The sequence below is a fragment of the Astatotilapia calliptera genome, chromosome 4 (genome assembly GCF_964374335.1).
Source record: "Astatotilapia calliptera chromosome 4, fAstCal68.1, whole genome shotgun sequence".
NCBI classification, from domain to species: Eukaryota; Metazoa; Chordata; class Actinopteri; order Cichliformes; family Cichlidae; genus Astatotilapia; species Astatotilapia calliptera.
The window spans coordinates 14,420,001-14,435,842 of NC_137425.1; the positions used below are offsets into that span (position 1 = coordinate 14,420,001).

A 15,842-nucleotide genomic window follows, 5' to 3' on the forward strand; every position below is an offset into this window, starting at 1 on the left:
TCATGTTCTCTTTTATCAGCTAGAACGCTCACTAAACCTAACCCCCCCCCCCCCCCCAAAAAAAAAAAACAGCAACAGTGTAGCAAAATTGCAGGTGTGACCCTGAATCATCTTCATAACCTGTACAAGGTAAGGACAGGCCCAGCCTATCCTGGATGACTCTAGCCACCCTTTCTCAGAGAAGTTTGCCATTAGTCTTGTGAATAGCACGCTATTTATTGCATTTTGCTTGTTGATTGTGTGTTTTTTGCTGACTGTAAATCAAATGACCCTTTTGGAGATAATACAGACCTCCATGACAGCTTTTTTGAACATTCTTATTCGCTTAAAGGACTGAGCACACCAGCAGGTGGCAGCGATCAACTATATTATAGACGCCAAGTGTGCAGATCCTTAAAGAAAAAAAAAAAAATCCACCAGGAGGCGATAAGTCACTGTTAAAATCCTCTCCTCCATTGCTCCCACAGGCTGTGCTGATTTTCCAGGTATATTGAATTACTTCTATTGCTGTCCCAGTGGGTAAACACTCCACAAACAACAATGCAAAAGCGCTGTTTCAGTGGTGACAGAATATCACTCTGGATGAGTTATTGCATGTAAGCTAATCATTTGATACCCACCTTTGTTCTTCAAGGGGATTGAGGGGATTCTTAGCTTTTGTGTGTCCTGTACTCAGTTGGGATGGATGTGGTGGGGAGAGGCGGGACTTTGAATTAAAAGAGAACAATGATGGCTTGTGAGAAGCAAGTTACGCCCGTGCCAGCAGTGACAGAAGGAGGGATGGGAGTGTTGTCCATCATTCTGTCAGGGCATGCTGCAGACATCAAGACAATTCGCAGATATGCGTTTGAAATACAAGAAGCGTAAGAATGGGATCAGCTATTAAAGGAAGAAGTAGAGAGAGATAGAGGGAAAAACAGAGGGTGGGAGAAAGAAAGCTTCAAACAGAGCCATGCATGAGAGGGAGGAATGCTTCCACCAGGATATGGGCTGGTTATGGGTGCTGTCAGATATAGATCACTCAGCGAGACGCGAGGTCGTGTATTCCACAAAGAGTCTCTGAGCACAGTTTGAAGAGCCCGACTCACAACCATATACTTAAACTGCTTGAGGCACATCTGCTGAAAAGAATACGTTCTAATGCTCTTGTGTCATTTATTTCAGCACTTCTAAAACACTTTGGAGCCTCTTGGAAATTTGAGAAATTTCCAAAAACTGTAACATCATTTAGGTACCATTCAAACCATTGGTATTCCAAACCCTTTCAGCCTAAATGCTTCAGACACACGTGACACAATTTTACACAATTGTATCAGAAAATAAATCTGGATTGAAAAGATAACATGGGTGAAGGTGGAATATGTTTATTTTGTTTGTGTAAATGTCCCTCATTTTTTCCATTTATAACAGCAATGTGCAAAAGTCCTGCGCCACCCCTCATTTCTTCAAATTTTGCTTCCAAGGAGCCAGTGTTGTGTCTATAAATAACACACAATTTTAAATTGTATCTTAAGGGAATTTTTTTACTGGCAGCCTGCTGCAAAACAGATAATTTGTTACCATTTCTTTAGTTGAATACATGAAAAATACCAACGATAATGCAGTTTGCCAAAAAGCATTTTTGCATCAACAAGGTGTTTTTACAAAGCGCTATTAGCCTAAAACTCCCTAGATTTCGGCACTGGTGTGCATTGTGTCCTTAATAAATTTGAGGAAACTGGACAAGTGGGGGACAAAAGCAGATGTAATAAGTCTTAAAAAATATCCAGCACAGACCTGACACAGGACCTGAGTGGTGCCTCTGGACCTTTGGGTGAACCATCGGAAAAACTGGAATTATGCGTTTGTACAATCGGATTTTGACCCATCATGTATAGAAAACGTGATTGGCTACAGCTTCCTTTTTCAGCATGAAAATGATCCCTAATACTGTGCCAATGTGGTAAATGAATACTTGAATTGAAAAAAAAAACAAAACCCACACAATGAAACAAAACTATCACTGTACTTTTTGGCATCAACGATGGATGACCCCAGTGTGAGAGTCACTGGTTTCAGCTGAAATAACTAAACTAGATATTTAAACTTTTAAATATCAATTAAAAGAAAAATCTATTGTCTGTCACAGTATGTTGACCTAAAATCAGCCAATAATGTTAAAGAGGGCTGATGCTTTTTTTATACATTGAAAAGACCAGCAGTTGTTTATAAATTTCATTCAAACAGTCTTTTTTGGTAGTTGTGAGTGCTGCATCAGAGTCTCATGGCCAAGGAAAATGTAGGAACACTTCACCCAGTGTGACTCATCTATCACACAGAGATCTAAGACACGGAGTAAAGACTTAACAGGCTTTGGCTATGCAGGTACTAACTGCTAGCAGAATAAACCCAACAGTGATGTGGGACTTTTCATGGGATTTGTTGCCATTGTGTGAGATACGCAACTGTTTCGTGTCCTGGATAAGTTGATACAGTAACCACATCCTCAATTATTCATTTCATGATTAAACTGAAACAAACAGAATCAAGGCCATGGACATCTTTCTCTCAGTTTTAAAGAAAGTGAGCAAGATCCAGGCCAGCGCTCTTCCTAATGCTCCACCTCCACAAGTGCGGCTAAACGAACGTCCTAGCCTTGCCAAGAGGAATCCCATTATTTTTTCCACCCACCAAGGAGATCCTTAAAAAAATAAATACAACACAGAAACTGCTCTCAATAAAAAAAAAGAAAAGAAAAAACACTGAATGTGGGTGTGCATATAGTAAGTCTCCATCACAGAAACAAACAGTGTCTTTGTAAAGTCCTCTTAAGTGTGAGGCTTCATGGTATTGAGGCTTCGGCGGCATTGGGCGAGTATGAAAATGCTTCTTTTTTAAACCCAGAGAGAGAGAAAGAAAGAGAGGTCCCCTAGCGAGGCCTCCCTCTCGCTCATCACTGGCAAAGGCATCAGCACTCACCTGCGTCCTGTCAGAAGCAATGACAGCTAACATCCATATGAGAGTGGGAGGGAGTGCAAGTCCAGAGGAGCAGAGGCTTGGTTAGACAGTTCAGGAGGGAAAAAAATGTGCTCAGACTTTCCACTGATACGTAAATAAAACACAGCCGTGGACAACAGAGGGCACGAGGAGGAGGAAGAGAGAATGACAGATAAAAGATGAAGGGATTAAGTGGGATGTGAGGGCAGATGTGAAAAGGTGGCGAGGGGCAGAGTGGTCTGAATGTGGTTTTCATTTCGTGGGAGCGTTGAGAAGAGAGATCCTGAGCAGAGAGGCAAACCACACACACAAACACGCACACACTCCTGTGCGTGTAGGAGGGAGTTAATATACAGACATTAAAGCTCACATATTTAACCTGTGAAATGAACATCTTAGGTGGGGAGGTCTTTATCTGCAACCCCTGAAGCCCAAGAAAAGCCCAGCTCTTAATGGTCTTAAAATACTTTGACAGGGGAAATTGCACATGCTGCTTCTGGTGATAAACTGTGTGGAAAAGAGGGATAATGGTAAGCTTTGGAAAAAGGGAGCAGAGGGTACACTGGCCGACTGCCAGTAGCACAGTCTAACGTTTGATAGAAGACACCCCAAATTCCTCTCATCCCTGTCTGAGTGTTTTGGACACAGGGGGCTGATCTGCAGAGCGTCACACCTAAACTCTGCTTTCACCACTGCCTCACACTCACCATCATATTTCTCAGATAATCAAGATCGTAAGATCCGTCGCACATCATCTGAAACCAAACAGCGCACACGCAACTTGAGAACGGTGCGCTTAATGTATCCCAATGAATACAGTAACAGTCTTGCACTATTCTCACAGCATCAGGGACTGTTGATGTCAAGAAAAAAAACAAGCTGTACGAGAGTTTGTCATTGTACGTCAAGAGTTATGGTTTGGATTAAGAGTGCAGACCCAGAAGGAGCTACAGCACATTTCGTTAGCAGTATAACGTCAAATTTAAATATTTTTTATTTGTTTTAAAAAGCAGGTTGAGGGCATGTTTGCGTCCTGCTATCAACACTCTGTCCTCGTCTCTAAACCCCACCCAGTCTTACCGAGCACTTGGTCCTGCACTGAACTGTCAGGGTCATCCAGGTGCAGGAGCAGCTGCTGAAAGAGAAGCTGCAGATGAGCACCGCAGAGCGCAGGGTTGTAGTCTTTGGTCAGGCTGGAAAACCACAGCCCCACAGCCTGCAGGGCCACACCGCGCACCTCCTCGCTGCTATCATCCAGACGCTTCAGAAGCTCTGTGGTAATAAATAAATAAATAAATAAATAAATAAATAAATAAATAAATAAATAAATAAATAAATAAATGTTTTTGACTACATCAGGTTTATAATGAAAAATGTCAGGTACTGACAGGTACTAGAAAGAAAGAACATATTTCACCCATACTGGCTTCTTCCAGGCTCTTTACCTTACAATTTAAAACACCTTAAGGCAACAGTTTTGGTGCGATATAAATAAAAATGACTTGAATCGAGCCTGAACTGCATTCACACAAAATGACAGTGCACACTGTGACTTACCCGGGTAAATCTTATTGAGAGCCTCGTGGTGCAAACTGGTTCCTGTGAGTCTGAGTATGGAACACAGACAGCGACAAGCCAACAGTCGGCTCATCTGAGAGTCCTCCTCCAGGGCCGACAACACCAGGGGATGCATCCTCTCCTCCAGACTGATCAGCTGCGTACAGAACAGGCAGGGGGTCAAACTACATCGTTTCTAAAATGCAAGCCAACCAAGAAAGAAATTCTATCTCTACATAAGATGTCAAAGCCATTTTCATTTAGGGGTCAGTCAGCACCACATGAGGTTTTATTTGCTTAAATTGCGAAACATCAACCTGAAGTATAGCATTTACAGGTTTGGATGAGTTCACAATCACGTTGAGCTCGAGTCCAGCAGGAACTGATGTTTTAATCACACCGGCAGAGAAACAGACTGATGAACAAGGTTAGGCTCCAAGAAGTGATGGCTAAAACCTCTGTCGCCCAGTCTGTTTGCTATCGAAACCATGCAGGCGAAACAATAAAAAAAAAGTAAAAAAAAAAAGAGAGCAAGGAAGGGGGGGGGGGGGGGGGGGGTCAAAAAGAGGAGGAAAACTTGGCAGAGAAGTGATCCGGCATTACATCAGTGAGAATCTGACGGTGCCAAGTGCAACTGGAGCTGCTAATTGTTTTCACAGGGAGCAGAGAGGAAACAATGTCCTTTTAAACGAGTCGCTGTCGAGTCGCCTGTGGAAAACACACATGACTTTCTGTTCTCGCATCGAACTGGATGTGTTGTTCAACTCAAACCCAAAATTTCTCTTTTCGAGGCTTTCCGCTCCTGCAATCATGGACACGTACGCCTACGTTCACACCGCCCCACCCCAGATATTTGCAGCTAAAGATGTCTGAAAAGACCAGGTGCTTGAGCTAGTTTAAAATGGTCACTCTGTGCACGCGAGGGCAAGTACTGCCAGATGTGCGGGTGCTTGTGCGAACGCACATACTGTAAACTCGGCACATGCTCCGGCAGGCAGGTGCAAGGGCATGTTCCGGTGACAGTTCCTACATATAACAAGGGCCCAGAACAGTGGAAGCATTGTTCCTCTGGGACAAAGGTATGCGAACCCGATTGCCCCCGCGTACACCTGCTACCTGCCGTGGCCAACTCTTTCAGCCAAGGAGAGAAAGATGGCGGACAATATATTTTCCTAAAAGGCCGAGTGGGACCGTCTATTTTGATGTGAAATGGACAAAACAGAGAATCTGAAGTAAATGTCAAGCCCTGATGGATTACAGGAATGCACTACCACATCTTTTCCTTTACAGAGTCAATAAAAAGAAATTTCCTGCAGATTGGAGATCAAAAGTGCTGGAGGGAGCTCACATCCGGTATGTGCCTCCAGTGCTTATGAGTCACTCTGCACAGGTGGAAACAGAAAAAACTGTGCGCATCATACTATACATGTGATGGATTTGCTGATGTCCTTCAGTAAATACCTGTCCAGGTGTGATGGCACCTCCATGCAGCACTGCCAGCAGACAGCTGAGGGCAGAGGTGCGGACGGCAGCGGCGATGCGGCCTGCGTGCCACACCAGGTTAGGAAGCAGGATGTCACTCAGAAACCTCTCTGAATCGTCATGGAAACACCTGGGATGACGCACAGGAAGGGGGGGAAAAAGACACGATAAGTCAGCAGGAGTACAGAGAAAACATCTGCTTTAAGTACAATACAGCAACCGGCCAGCACCGAAACATTTCTGATGATGTGCAAATGTAACATGACATGCAGCATTACAGCTATACCATCAATATCATGGACAGTCCTACACTCGCTGTCGTAACGCAGAAGGGGGAGGAAGGCAGCAGTGGAGAAAAAGCCTGACGCAATGACTAGAACATCTGGGTATCCTCCTTTCACTTCTCTCTGCCTCTGGCATCCATACCACAGTCTGCAATGCCCTTAACTGCAAACCAGCACTGGCCACTAGTTCTTCAGCTTATGCCACTAACCTGTCATATGCCACATGCGTTAAAGTGTTGCAACGATTCCCTGCCAGTAGAGGGGGACTGTGTGTCGCAAATACAGCAAGAATTGTGCAGCTGGATGGGCTCAGTCACCTTAACAGCTCATCACGAGTGATGCCAGAGGATGGAAAGACATATTCCCACATTACAAGGATGATGTCAAGTGGTTAGGGAAGCAAGATTTTGTGTTGTACTTACACATCCGTATGCATGCACACCCGTGCACGCAAGTGCTAGGTAATTTTGACTGTATACCTAATGGCTTTATATGTCCTTGAGCAATCTCTCAGAGGTACAGTGGGGCAAAAAAGTATTTAGTCAGCCACCGATTGTGCAAGTTCCCCCACCTAAAATGATGACAGAGGTCAGTAATTTGCACCAGAGGTACACTTCAACTGTGAGAGACAGAATGTGAAAAAAAAAAAAAATCCATGAATCCACATGGTAGGATTTGTAAAGAATTTATTCGTAAATCAGGGTGGAAAATAAGTATTTGGTCAATAACAAAAATACAACTCAATACTTTGTAACATAACCTTTGTTGGCAATAACAGAGGTCAAACGTTTACTATAGGTCTTTACCAGGTTTGCACACACAGTAGCTGGTATTTTGGCCCATTCCTCCATGCAGATCTTCTCGAGAGCAGTGATGTTTTGGGGCTGTCGCCGAGCAACACGGACTTTCAACTCCCGCCTCAGATTTTCTATGGGGTTGAGGTCTGGAGACTGGCTAGGCCACTCCAGGACTTTCAAATGCTTCTTACGGAGCCACTCCTTTGTTGCCCGGGCGGTGTGTTTTGGATCATTGTCATGTTGGAAGACCCAGCCTCGTTTCATCTTCAAAGTTCTCACTGATGGAAGGAGGTTTTGGCTCAAAATCTCACGATACATGGCCCCATTCATTCTGTCCTTAACACGGATCAGTCGTCCTGTCCCCTTGGCAGAAAAACAGCCCCATAGCATGATGTTTCCACCCCCATGCTTCACAGTAGGTATGGTGTTCTTGGGATGCAACTCAGTATTCTTCTTCCTCCAAACACGACGAGTTGAGTTCATACCAAAAAGTTCTACTTTGGTTTCATCTGACCACATGACATTCTCCCAATCCTCTGCTGTATCATCCATGTGCTCTCTGGCAAACTTCAGACGGGCCTGGACATGCACTGGCTTCAGCAGCGGAACACGTCTGGCACTGCGGGATTTCATTCCCTGCCGTTGTAGTGTGTTACTGATGGTGACCTTTGTTACTTTGGTCCCAGCTCTCTGCAGGTCATTCACCAGGTCCCCCCGTGTGGTTCTGGGATCTTTGCTCACCGTTCTCATGATCATTTTGACCCCACGGGATGAGATCTTGCGTGGAGCCCCAGATCGAGGGAGATTATCAGTGGTCTTGTATGTCTTCCATTTTCTGATGATTGCTCCCACAGTTGATTTTTTCACACCAAGCTGCTTGCCTATTGTAGATTCACTCTTCCCAGTCTGGTGCAGGTCTACAATACTTTTCCTGGTGTCCTTCGAAAGCTCTTTGGTCTTGGCCATGGCGGAGTTTGGAGTCTGACTGTTTGAGGCTGTGGACAGGTGTCTTTTATACAGATGATGAGTTCAAACAGGTGCCATTCATACAGGTAACGAGTGGGGGACAGAAAAGCTTCTTACAGAAGACGTTACAGGTCTGTGAGAGCCAGAGATTTTCCTTGTTTGAGGTGACCAAATACTTATTTTCCACCCTAATTTACGAATAAATTCTTTACAAATCCTACCATGTGAATTCATGGATTTTTTTTTCAAGGGTTCAAGGTTCAAGGTTCTTTATTTGTCACATGCATAGTTATACAAGTATAACACACAGTGAAATGTAGCCTGACACGCTCCTCGACATGTGCAAAAATTGGGGGGGGGGGGGGGGGTGTAGAGGAAGAACATATATATATATATACACACACACACACACATGCATACATACATATAGTATATACACTGGGTGAATGTGCAGTAGTAGCAGCAAGCAGGTGAATTCTGTACATTAATATGAATAGACATCTGACTATTTTACAGGATAGACAATATAAACATATTTAAAATTAAAGGAATTCACATTCTGTCTCTCACAGTTGAAGTGTACCTCTGGTGCAAATTACTGACCTCTGTCATCATTTTAAGTGGGGGAACTTGCACAATCGGTGGCTGACTAAATACTTTTTTGCCCCACTGTAAGTGTCACTCAGAAGACAGCACAGCAGAAAATTGGTCTCAAAGATGGGGAAGGGAACAAGTCTCCTGGGCATCATTGGACAAAGAAATCCACAGTAACATTTCAGCATACATTAAGTGATCCAAAAGGAAAGCTGATCTACTCTGGTCTTTCTTACAAACCCCCATGGTTCCACACGTTACTCAATTACAGGTTTATTTAAATCAGATCAGAGCCTTCAGATGCAGTTGAAAAAAGGTCAAGTGGTTCATTTTCTGGCATGCTCCACATCGCACAACAACTTAAATCAATCATTAATAATGAAAAATGAAACTGAAATTATTTTAATATATATCAATTGGCACATTAACAGAAGTACACTACTGACTGTTTTCCCCCTAAATAAAATCATATGAATTTAACTAGATTTCACTCTATTTTTAATCTGTTTTTCTAGACCACACCTGCAGTCACCCTACATCCCACATTCTGAGAACCACTGGATTAAACAGAAGTGAATTTTGAATCTCATGTGATGCCAAAAGCCATCTTCAGACTGTGCTTTTTTCTGTAGTTGGTCTTATGCAGTGCACAGAACTCAAATAGATTTTGGGTCTTTCAAAATCATCATTGCACATACACAATGTGGACAACAAGATTGGACATCTTAATCTTGAAATCTGGTGTTTTCAGCCCTACTGCAACAAGTGTATAAAAGCAAGGTAGTCATGCAGTCTGCCTTTTCAACCATTTGTCAAAAAAAATAGCTTGTTTGGAAGAGCTCACTGAACTTGAGCATGGTAATGCAACTGGACGCCCCTGTAGCAACAAGTTAGTTTGTACATTTTCTTGCAGCTGAGATATTCCACAATTAAATGTAAGTTCTATCATTGCAATGTGGAAGTGTTTAGGAACCACAGGAACTCGGCCACAAAGTGGCAGACAATGTAAAGCTACAGAGCGGTGTCACTGAGTGCTGAGGAGCAGAATGTGGAAAAATCACCAACTGTCTGCTGACTCAATAACTGCAAACCTCCTCCGGCATTAACATCAGCACAAAAACTTTGCACTGGGAGCTTCATGCCATGGGCTTCCATGGCTGAGGTAGGAAGGTACCCCAAAAAAAAAAAGAAAAAAAAAAAAAAAAGGAAGGTACCCCAGCACTTTTGCCCAAATGATGGCGTCATGGTAGAAGGTAGGGCTGTGCGATATGACCAGAATCTCATATCCCGATAAAAGAATTCTATCGTCCGAATAACGATATAAAAATCACAAAAATGTAACATTTTCTGTAAATTCTGTGAATCTCGGGCAGTTCGACTTGCGGGAAGCGTTTCCAGCTGCGCGTCATGTCGGAGTGTTTTAACTCCGAGTGAAACTATACATTTTTAGACATAAGTTGTAAAGGCGGCCGTTTTCTTTGTGAGTATTTATTACACGGCGTGCTGCGGGGAAAAGCCTGTTCTAACGTTTGAGTCTAAGGTTTATTTTTTAGCACCTGGCGGCTCTTTTTTTTTAAATTCTCATCCGTAAATAATCTGCTCTTTCGCGTGATTCCATTTATTTTGGAAAGTCTCAACAGGATCTTAGGACTTTATTGTGAAAGGTTTATGCGGAACATAAATAAGCGGACACGCAATGTTGTTACCGCCGTTGTTGCTAACCACAACGCATAAAAACAGGCGCTTGTCCGTCTGTAGTGTGGTTATATAAAATATAAGAGAAAGAGAGAACTTTAAGAAATTAATATAGCCACTACAGTGACCATCAAAACCATGAAAAAATATTGCCGTAAACAGTTTATTTTGCGACACCACAAAACAAACCATAGCGTAAAATGAAACAATAGACGTTTTTATATCGTCATCGATATATATCATTATATCGAACAGCCCTAGTAGAAGGTGTATTGGAAGGTTTTTGGAATTTAGCCATATTATTATGCAATATTCATTTCAACTACCCTGTCATTTGTTTCATTCTATAATGTGTTATTACAGGGTCAATTCTGATAAAAGCACAGCTCAGTTTATTCTTTTTTCATGTTACTAATTTATCTGCAATCAAAAAAAAGATAAGAAACCACATTTGGAACAAGAGAAAGAGCTCATCTCTTTTCCCCTCCCGTTTCATATCTTGAAACCTGACATTAAGACTAAAGACGTATCTATTGCATATCGTTCATGCATGAAAGCACACCGTTGTCTTCCTTGTAACTCAGATTATTTTGTCCAGCCGCATACGGTGGAGAACAGAGGCACACACTTTCATTTCTTACACAACACCTTCTACTTAGATTTCATACTCAGCTTTTTAATCACGACACACAAATCCACATGAAACAAAAGTGTTATGAACGTGTGCGGATGAAAGGCACGTGAACGCACACAAACTTTCCCTTTCAGCTTGTTCCATAGTGGCGCTGTCATTATGCCATTTTGGTTTCAGAACAAAGACGAGAGGTTTTCTCTATGACTATCATTGTGCTCTTGATGACATATAGCGCGTGTGTGGCCTGCAATCTGCCAAGCATCAAGACCAGTCCATAAATCATGAGGGGAGAGGACTTTGGCAGAAGGCAAAGCCCCATATAGGATAATTTAAGTTCACACTATATGAATCTGAAACCTTTTGAAGGTATACCATGATTTCCGTCATACTGAGGGTTTGTGATTACAGGAGATATAGCTCAGGGATGAGTGAACCAGTTAGCAGTGCAGGTGGCCACGTTGGAAGTGAAGAGACAGACTTCTTTTGTGCGATATGCCAAATTATGGATTAAAAAAACAAAAAATCTCACGAAAGCTGAATATCCAACTTCCACATTTTTGGCAAAGATGGCAGAATATTCTGGCTCAAGAAGACCTCCTGTTTATGTGATACTTTTCACTGAAATACATTATGTTGCCTTCTGCTGCCGCTGCCAACTCGAGCCAAAGGGGACTTCTAGTGTGTTCCCATACAAAGATTAGCACTAGTTTCTTCCTCCTATTAACAAAACAAACTTTCTGACTGCAGCTTTAAGATTAGTTACACACGACACAGATGTCTCCGTCTGAGGTTTTCTTTCTGATCGACGGGAGCAGCTGCTGCGAGGATCTCGGGTTTAATGCATTCCATCAGACGCAACCCCGAGCCCATACTGAGGGCTGCACAGCTGAGGGCTCAGAGGGGACCCTGTTGGGGTGGTGTTGGCGTGGGGGGTGGATGTCAGACATCCCTGCTAGACCCCCTCATATCTCCTTAAGCAGTCAATAACCATTCAAATTAGCGACGAGAGATTCAGGCAGCATGCGCCGTTTGCTTCAGGCAAGCTGTGAAGTGATTAATTAATCAGCGTTAGTTGATCTAATACTCCCAATGAGACCATCTGAACTCAAATGGGACTCCCCTGCAGTCTGTATGGTGAGTGAGGAATGTGGTTTATAATTTCAGGATGACTGGGCGTCTTACTGATTTTAGCAGACAACATCACATAACCCTAGCTTCTCTCCATTGGCTTCCTGTTTGTTTTACAATTGATTTTTATGACTTTTTTATTTAAAAAAAAATAATTAAAGTATGTCTGGGCCTGGTGCCCAGCTATGGAGCAGAAATTATGACCTTGTGGCTTTGGAATTACCTTCCTGAAGAGAAATGTTTTACAGATTCAGAGATTCTTTTAAATCCCCGGTTCTGGCAGAATCGTTTAGACTTTTTTTCATTGTTTTCATCCATTTATTTATTTTTTTGATGGCATTTTGGAGCCTCCTAGGAGAGCCATTTCAGGCATGTCCTGCCAGGAGGAGGCCCCCAGGAAGACCCAGGACTCGCTGGGGAGATTATATCTGTCGGCTGGCTTGGGAACGATTTGGTATCAACCCACTGAGATTGGTGCCCCAAAGACCCTAGCCCAGATAAGCGGTAGAGGGAGCGAGGAAAGATGGATGGATGGCATTTTGCATTTGTCCTTATTATTTTACATGAAGATTTCTGGATGTAAACATAGTGGAAGCTTTCTGATTTATATTTCTTGTCTGTGTGCAGTTTGAGTCGTACTGACTAATCACATTTGACCAGGCCTTGGTTGCATGCAAGTAAAACTGTCCATGTAGAGAGAAAAAGGAGTACAATTTCACGCAATGATGTTTTACCCACGTAAAAATTATTTTCACTAGTAAACAACGACCAAGATGTGAAACTGGAAATCTTGGCCTTTGGAATATTAGATAATTTACATTATCTGATATTCCGAATTTCCTGGCCACACTGAAAGCTCCAAAATATTGGCCGTTGCCTCAGACGTTTTCCTGTTGTGTGTCAAAAACACTCTGCAACCTCTGTTTTTATAGGTGTGAATATAAAGCTAATTATCATTACATATGAATCCTATCACCAACCATCTCAAACAACTTCTACAATTACTCATTTTGTGCATGCAGTCCTAATTATGGTTCCTTGTTAGCATGTTTTGAATGAACACAGTGATGTAAAATCCAGAAAGTGTAAACTAAAACTGATTAGTTGGAAATTTAAAGTCTGAACCTCATCCAGAGAAAAGGATGAAAAAGGAAACAGCAAATGAGCGTGCTGTTAAGTGTGAAATATTCATGAACGTCAGACAGAAACATCTCATTCCCGAGTTCTGTTCTTTAGTGTGAACACGTGTCACTCTCACCCCTGAGAATCCAGTGTTTTGTTTGCATCCAGCAGCAACTTTGCAAGCATTGTGAAGATGCTCATCCTCATCTCTGGGTCTCTGTTTGGTTGGAGGCAGTTATGGAGAAGAGGCATTAACTGGCTCAAAAACTCGCCGATCACTGGACCTTTAAAAACACAGACAAAGTTGCATTACTACAAATAACATTTCTTTTTCTGGTCTAATACACTTTTGCACAAAAAGGAGTTGCATGAAACTGTAGATGCTGACTTTGTGTGGCCTGTATTTTAATCACTAGGCCACCATATGCCATAGGCTCCATTTATTTATGCAAGGACAAGGCTCATTGGTGTACCTCAATATGACCTCAAAACACCTCAAAGCCTTCGCCAAAGGCATACTGAATGTTTTTTTTAATCCAGTGATGGCAAAAACATGACTGTACCCATCTGAACTTCAGTATCTCACTTTAATATATAAACTTTGATACACCACCACCTGACACCATGTGAATATGTAAGGGGAAACTCTGTGGATAGACATGCACAGTGGCACTGCACCCTTAAAATGAAAAGGTTTGTATACGGTATAAAGCTAAAAAACAAATTAAAGTAGTGTAATGCGGCTTCAAAACACAATAAAAGTTCATTTCTATGCCATTTAAAATTCAAGCACTGATTTGGAGGGACAGAATATTCAAACTTGATTTTCACATTTTAAAAAAAACTTAGACTGCCTTTATAAAATGTGTGCAACAGTGGAGAGTGGACAAAAAGGTGGGGACAGAGAGTTAGGGGAAGACACGCATCAAAGGTCACCAGATCGAACTCAAACCCCACCTGCTGCCTTGCAACCTATGCTCACCTGCCCACCCTGTGAGCTAAACTGGCGCCCTAGAAACAGATTTCTGATGAACACGAAAAAGCTGCTTTGCGCTGCCATATTTAATCAAATCTCCTGTGTTCTCATACCTTTCCTCAGACCAGCTGACTGTGCGTTCTGCATTTGGAAAGAAAAAAAAAATAACGCACAGATGCACAATGGAAATTTCAGTGTCCAGAAAGACTGTTGTTCAGCCTAATTCTCGCATTACCAATATAACCATTATCACTACTTCAGCAGTGCTTAAACCTGGATTCTTCATCCAAAGGACTGAAGTTCATTCAGTCTTTCAGTCTTATTTTTACCCAACTACTAAATGCTAAATCCCTCCATAAAAAGCAACAGTGCTGGTTTTACAGAGAAATAATATATTTGCGTTTGTGAATTTTCTCAACAGGACTTTGTCAGGACAAAAAAGAAAAAAAAAGCCCCTGTTTTTTGCTTTGTTCTTACCTTTTTAAAAGGCACTGACCATATTGTTGAGTTATTAAAAACCGTGGACTGGTGAGGCATTAACACTGAGTCAGAGGAAATGAGATGTAAGAAGATCTTTGTGCACCACTGTTTTTATACAAATGTCTTTTACAGGAAAATGAGAAACTCACCGGGCAAATATCCCCAGTTACATTCATGCCTACGCACGCTTATCCACTTACAGTCTTGCAGCATGTTTACACAGCTATATATAGTGATCTCTCTATGTGTAATGAGCGATAAGTGTCCAAGCCCTGTTTGGACAGACAAACAGAGTTCATGACCTGTTTATACAGACACGAGTGGAGACGGAGGAAATCCTGACATGGCCCGGGGATGCTAGCCAGCGACATAAAAAGATATGGGAAAACAGGCAGGCCTTTTCCATCCAAAGGGAATTTGTGAATCAATCAAGAATGTGTTATTTAAGCAGAGGGAGCTCAAAATGACTACTGATGTGGCAAGGCAGAAACAATATTTTGATTATAAACAATTAAAAAACAGTCAGCATCTATTTTATCCTTTAACAAGAGAGAATGGGAGTGAGAGAGATTGTGAGTAATTGTGCCATACTACATACAAGCAGACATTCTGACACCAGCTGGAGAACAAAAGACTGAGGAGGATATGAGCAGGCAATAATTATTCCTGTCTCTTACAAACACAGATGGAGTGTTTGAAGAGCTGATGAGCAAGCAAAATGACCAATTCTCAGTTGTCATATCAACTACCGTCAATTGTCCAAAAGGGACCCAATTTTCCTGAATCACGTGGACATCAAACACAGTGATAAAACGATAACACGACTGTCTGTTTTGCTGCCCGTAGCAAAGTCCTTGGGATGTGTTAATAGAACATCTGCAAGAATGAAGCGAAGCTTAACCCTGGAAAACATTTTGTGCAGTTCTGCTTTTTATTTCATGCTATTTTGGCTGTGCTGAATTAACATAGCTCATATTTGCAAGACAATATATTTTATTTATTTCTTTTATTTTAGAATTGTTGTCTCAGTTCCTTAAATTAGCTTAAAATGGCTAAGCAACGCAAAAACCTCCACATTTCATCCTCAGCCCCCCCCCCCCCCCCAAATGCCCCACTGAAAATACAATTTTTGATCCCGCATTTATCTTGAC

The 15,842-nt window shown here is 42.2% G+C and overlaps 1 protein-coding gene across 1 annotated transcript in view; it reads right to left on the reverse strand.

The window, feature by feature from the left end:
- The window catches only part of dnaaf5 (dynein axonemal assembly factor 5), a 31,140-nt gene that overhangs the window by 1,808 nt on the left and 13,490 nt on the right, over window positions 1-15,842 (reverse strand). The window contains exons 9-12 of the mRNA XM_026164966.2: window positions 13,372-13,519; window positions 5,995-6,145; window positions 4,534-4,690; window positions 4,057-4,248 (exon numbers count right to left, since the gene is read on the reverse strand). Coding sequence (XP_026020751.2) covers window positions 4,057-4,248; window positions 4,534-4,690; window positions 5,995-6,145; window positions 13,372-13,519 — 648 coding nt within the window. The remainder of the gene's footprint in view (window positions 1-4,056; window positions 4,249-4,533; window positions 4,691-5,994; window positions 6,146-13,371; window positions 13,520-15,842) is intronic.